This window comes from Tupaia chinensis, unplaced genomic scaffold (assembly GCF_000334495.1).
Source record: "Tupaia chinensis unplaced genomic scaffold, TupChi_1.0 Scaffold000542_1, whole genome shotgun sequence".
In the NCBI taxonomy this organism is placed as follows: Eukaryota; Metazoa; Chordata; class Mammalia; order Scandentia; family Tupaiidae; genus Tupaia; species Tupaia belangeri.
The window spans coordinates 4,045,603-4,051,919 of record NW_006160055.1 but is presented as its reverse complement, the minus strand read 5'-3'; the positions used below and the strand labels follow the sequence as shown (position 1 = coordinate 4,051,919).

The 6,317-nt window shown below is 38.6% G+C and overlaps 1 protein-coding gene across 2 annotated transcripts in view; it reads right to left on the bottom strand.

The window, feature by feature from the left end:
• ABCA12 (ATP binding cassette subfamily A member 12) overlaps window positions 1–6,317 on the bottom strand; it is a 217,443-nt gene that overhangs the window by 18,643 nt on the left and 192,483 nt on the right. For both annotated transcript variants that reach the window (XM_006157460.1, XM_006157461.1), the window contains exons 42-44: window positions 5,183–5,298; window positions 3,915–4,074; window positions 1,989–2,242 (exon numbers count right to left, since the gene is read on the bottom strand). In XM_006157460.1, the coding sequence (XP_006157522.1) occupies window positions 1,989–2,242; window positions 3,915–4,074; window positions 5,183–5,298 (530 nt within the window). The remainder of the gene's footprint in view (window positions 1–1,988; window positions 2,243–3,914; window positions 4,075–5,182; window positions 5,299–6,317) is intronic.

Below are 6,317 nucleotides of genomic sequence, written 5' to 3'. Positions count from 1 at the left end.
GGGGGGGGAGATTTTCACTGTAGGGCGCGTGCGCTCACCAGACAAACAGAGAGAGACATAGAGACAGAAAGCGAGAAATCACCCCCCGGGGGGATGGTCACGCCGCAATCCCTTCTCCTCCATTCTCCTCTCGGGATCTTGGGCACGCATGCACACGGGCTCAGCATGAGTTTTAAGCCACCGGGTCTGGGACATGAACCGCGGTCGACTACGTGGGAGTCCAGCGACATAGCCATTATGCTAACTGCTGGTTCCCTGAACCTAGCATTTTTTACTCAATAAATATTTGAGTTAATCACAAATATTACATAGAGAAATCTATCATTCTTTCTTATGGCTGCATAGTGTTGTATTTATGAACGTATGTATATAATTTATTTAGTCTCTAAATAAAGCACATTTAAGTCGTTTCTATTTTTTGCATTCATTAGAAATTGTTACTATGATGTATTTTGTACATATAGAGTACTGGATATGTGTGAGCATGTCTGTAGAAAAATTCCTAGAAATGGAATTGCTAGGCCAATGGTATATGCATTTCTTTTTATTTATTATGCCGTCTTCACGTTATCTCAGTTTTTTCTTCCTAAACTCATTGCCAACATACTGTACACTCAATCTTCTTTCCCCATTTCTGCCTGCGAGTGTTTTATATCCTTCCAAACTCAACTCAAAGACTACACTTTTTGTTTATGTACACATTTTTCTCAAACACTGCATCTTAATGTCTTTAAGGCTAACTGTGCTTATTTTTTGCCCCACTTCAGAGTAACATTTGTAGGCATATGGCAAGGTTAGATAACTGTTTACTAGAAGGAAATGAATGGTGACTTATAAATTAAAAAAAAAATGCCAGAGAGTGTGTGTGCTTGCCAGAGAGAGATGGAGTGAAGGGGGAGTAGTGGGGAATGAGAATGCACTATCCTCATGGGGTATGGTAATGCCACAATTCCTTTTCCTCCATTTCTCCATCCTTTTGGGATTTGGAGGCATCCAGGCACACGCCTCAGACTGTATGTCTTTTTTCTTTTCTTTTCTTTTTTTTTTTTTTAAGAGAAATTTTTGCTATAGGGCGCATGCGCTCCCCGAAGAGACAGAGAGACAGAAAGCGAGAAATCAACCGCCGGGGAATGGCCATTCTGCACTCCCTGCTCCTCTATTCTCCTCAGGATTTTTGGCACACATGCACACACGCCCAGCATGAGTTTCAAGCCTCCAGGTCTGGGATTCAAACTGTGGTCGGCCATGTAGGAGTCCAGCAATGTAACCATTATGCCATCTGCTGGTCCTGTCTTTTTTGTTTTTTAGTTTTTGTTATAAAGCAGATGCACTCACCAGAGACACAGACATACAGAGAAAGTGAGAAATCACCCCCTAGGGGACATGGCCATGCTGCAATCCCTTTTCCTCCATTCTCCTGTTAGGATTTTGGGCACCCATGCACATGTGCCTGGTGTTTGATTTTCAAGCTGTTGGGTCCAGAACTCAAACCACACAGCTAGCTATAAGGGATCCAGTCACCTTAGCCATAAGGCCACCAGCTTGTCCCCCTTGGAGTATTTTTCAAACCCCAGTTTGGAACTCATGTGTAATTAGTCAGGTGAGATCCAGCTACCTTAACCACCAGGCCACAGGCTAACCCTGTTTTAGAGCAAAACATTTCTATATTACTAATGGAAAAACTTAGAATATTGGTCTCTCTCTAAATATTATTAAAGTTTATTTATTGATTGATTGATAGAAAGAGGAGAGAGAGATACTCTCGATAGGGTCTCACTACTCTGTGATCCTCTCCCCCACCTCCCTGCATCATAGGTGCATGTGAAGTTGTCCCTGGCATGTTTAGGGCACATATGGGTTTCTCATGTGGCTCTAGTGTTATACAGCACTGCCCTACCTCCTACACCATCATGGCTGATCCCCCTTCCTAACAATTTTGAATCAAGTTTTGTCATGGGTGTCAAACATGATGTTTTCAGTATCCTTACCTGAGTTTCTTTATTAACCACTCATTGATTAAGAGTCGTAAGAGAAAGAACATGGTGCCCTGAGAAACCAAAGCCACAAACATGGCACCTAGTTTATCCATTTCAAAGGTTTCACTTGGGAATTCTACTCCATATGCTTTTAAGAAGTCTAAGACTGACTGTTGTTGAGAAAGTTCAATCAATCCATAGCCAAAACAGAATTGTGGAAAGATCAGGAAAATGCGCTTCAGGGTTTCAGAAATAAGTTCTAAAGTCTGAAATAACAGAAATAAAAATAAAACTCAATGTTAGATTTCCAACAAATTGACAAAAACTTAAAACCAAATATAGACAAATATTGAAACCTGATAAGTTTATCAAGATTAGCAATTATTTCACATGTATGCTGATTTTGCATACAAATATTTACTGTAATCAAATGGTGCAGGCTTATTATTGAAATAAAAGCAGATTATATTTTTCTTTTCTTTTTTTTCCCCTAGGTCTTTTCCATAGGGCATATGCACTGGAGAGGAGAGAGAGAGAGAGAGAGAGACAGTGAGAAGGAAAGTAAGACATCAGCCCCCAGGGTGGGTGGCCATGCCATAATCCCTTCTCCTCTTTTTTCCTCTCAGGATTTTGGGCATGTATGCACACAAACCCAATATAATTTTCCTTTTTTTTTTTTTTTGGAGAGGTTTTTGCTGTAGGGCGCGTGCACTCGCCAGGAAGACAGAGAGAGACAGAGAGACAACAAGTGAGAAATCACTCCCCAGGGGTAATGGCCACACCGCAATCCCTTCTCCAATCTCCTCTTGGGATATTGGGCACTCATGCACATGCGCCCAGCGTGAGTTTAAGCCACTGGGTCCGGGACTTGAACCATGGTGGACTACATGGGAGCCCAGCAACATAGATTACGCTAACTGCTGGTCCCAGCCCAATGTAGTTTTCAAGTCACTGGTTCTGGGTCTCAAACTGCCATCAGCCATATGGGAGTCCAGCACATTAACTACTACACCACCTGTGGGTCCCCATATTTTTCTAATGTAAGTGCCCTAAGGTGTTAGGTCAACTCCTGGAGGTAAATATCTCTTTTCTACCTGCATCAGACCCTAGGAATATTGGGCTAGCCAGGGTATTGGTAGGTGCCTGAGTGAGGAAGATAGTATACTTAGTACAGTAAAGTTTCAGAACTGAAGGCAATTTCTACTTGGAGAGTGACTGAAATGGTGAAATGAGATGAAAGGAGAGACAACATATCTCAAAGAGGAGCAAATGGCTCATTTTCACGTTATTCACACTTGGGGCCAACTACTTCCACCTCATGAATTTTCTTTCTCTTCCTGAAGTGTGCTTGTCTATTCCTCAGTTCACTTCATTTCCTCTCTATTCTTTTCTGTTCAATTGCCTGGCACTGTTAGTGCTTCTCTTCTCACTAATCATAATTGTCAGTTCTGAATGGAAAGTGATGCTTACAATGAAGTAGACTCCAATATATGATTGAAAGGGAATGAATTAGGTTATTTTCTCTATGAGTGCGCAAATGGATCCTAACCTATAGTCCTATAACTAAGCCATTGTCCTTGTCACCACCATACCATAAGAATTTGTTAATGAGTACAAGGGTTAGCTGGCCGACTGGCTATATGATTTATGTAGTGTCTTACAATATATCTGATTTCACCTCTATTGCCCCACTCAAGTCCTAGAAAATGTTAGTGGTTACAATACTTAGTAAATACAGCCATAGGCATTAACCTAAATGGGGCCAAAAAGGATTTTTAAAATGCTTTTAAAAGTTGTAGTTTCTCCTCTCCTAAATTTAATGGAACCAAATTTCTTTTTTATTTAAGCAATGTAGAATAAAGAAGATCTTTCCACCTTGAATATAGTGAAGCTTTTGATATATTTACTGAAGCTTAGCAGATTAATAAAGGACCTTACCGGATCATTAGGCTTTTCCTTGGACAGAAAGTATACCACTGACAGGGAAACAATGGAATTGATGCCAAAAAACAAGTTGACACAGACATAAGTGATGAAGGCCATTCCTGTTTCATGGAATAACCCAGCCAGCAAGTACATCCAAGAAAATGTTGCATACCTGTCAGTTAATAATATTATGAGTTAATATTATGTCTTATTCTATTTTATTAAAAAAAGAGAGAGAAAAACCTAGATGAGCTTCTAAAGTAAAAACAAACATTAGGGATGAGTTGCCAAGGCTTGTGACTAGATCTCTCTTTCATCCCTCTTTTTGACCAAAAAAAAAAAAAATCCAAAGGATATATTTTTTTGAAATGACAGAAGCATCTTTTTAAAGGAACCTTGATCATTTTCACCAACTTCAATTTAATCCTCCTTGGAGATGGTGTTATCCCTTCCAAGTAAATTTTTTTTTCTGCTTAGAAATATGAGTTTAATCAGTATAAATCTTATAATTTACAGTTGAGTAAAATTAATGACTCTGTTGTAGGCTAGCTAAGCAGACAGAACATGCTTAGAAGCTGGTTAGCCTGCTTTGAACAAAGACTTGAGCAACTTTTGGGGCAATTAAACAGAGCAAGAGAGACAGAGGTCCTGCATTAGCTACAGTTGGTATTTAAGGGATTCTACCCAAGCATTCAGGACAGAAATAACATTTATGCTAAGCATTGATTGTTGATGTACTTTATATTACCTGTATTAATCCAATACAGAAACACAATATTGTGTGTCCTTAAACATCAATAAAAAGAAGTACACATAAATGTATGTATATTTTATAATGCTACTGGCTCATCAGGAAAGTCATGAAATATTTTTGTACAGAAACAAAGAAAAATACATAATGACTTTCTTGAAGACCTAATATATATATTCATACAATTTGTCAATACATAAATTTGCATACATATACATATCTTTCTGGTCATTCTAAAGCCTCCACTTAAAAGTAAATTATATTACTTATGTAAATTGGCAAACATGATATGTGGCACCCAGAAAGTGCTCATTAATGTGAGGTATTACTATTAATAATAACAGCAATAATTTTCAGAAGTATTAGACTTTATAGACTATGGAGTAGCAAGTGTAATGTATTATTAGTCATCTTTCATATCAAATAAATCCCCAATACAACTGTAAATAAGCTCATGCAATTTAGGTCCTATTTGTGTCTAGGAAAATTTAATTCTGTTAGTTCTTTCATTTCTTAATAGGCAGTTTACCCAAACAGCAGAAGTAGGAGAGATACAGCGCCTAAGTTGTTTTCACTGTAGAAGGCAGGCAACTTGAAAATTGCAATGACACCAATTGAAAATGCTACAGGCACCAGGTAGAAGACCTACGGGAATATGTAAAACAATGTTTAATATACAGCAAGTATTTTTTTTTAAATCAATAACCCATTTGGTTTAAAACTACAGCAAGTTGACCTAGATATTTGAAAGAATGAATTTTTATTTATGTTCCTGGTGTTCGTAACACTCAGCTTACTTCACATTGATTTCACTTTAGAATTTTCTCCTCCAATATGAGGTCAAGTCAGGTTCCATCTTTATAGATATACAAGGAGTCCCTGATGTTTCTACCTCTAGGCTTTGAGACGCGAGATCATTCAGTGACAAAGGTTCAGTGACAAAGGTTCAGTGACAAAGATAAGACAGGCAGGTATTAGGTTCAGTCCTCAAAGTATTGATTTCATTTTGAATGCTGAAACTCTCTCAGATGGCTGATTTCTAAGGCTGGTTATCAGTGTGAGCCACTCTGTGCAAAACAGCAGGACAGTGGGTTCCACATCACTTTGGAATCACAGGTACATGAACGAAAGAGCCAGAGGCTTTTTTGGCAAGTGGAAATATCACATGCTGAGGATTTTGCAGTAATATGCCCACAAAGAAGGTGTTGGTAACTTAATTGAGGAGGGGAGGAAATCTCCTAAATTGGAATGAGCACCAGATTTAAAACAACAGAATCTAAGTAGTAAGCAAACCTTCACAGAAGTGTGTACTTGAAACTTTCTTTATTTCAAAACTCCTATTAAGTCAAGAGCAAGCATTACTACTTTTTAAGATCTGACTTATACACCAAACTCATTTTGGACCTCACTGGATACATTAACAAAATAGACATGCAGTTAATCATTCTCTATCCCTTCAAGCCAATGATCTTGACAGAGACTCAGACAATTTCACCATAACCAACAGACAAACACATACTATCCAGGGCCTTTGGCCAACCCTGGCACATTTCAGGTCAAGAACAACCATCCAAACTTTGGGACCATTTTATGTATGTGAGAGCTTACAGTGAAATTGTTCTGTTCTTTTCCCTACTTCCCTTCTCTGATGTGTCATTCAGCAG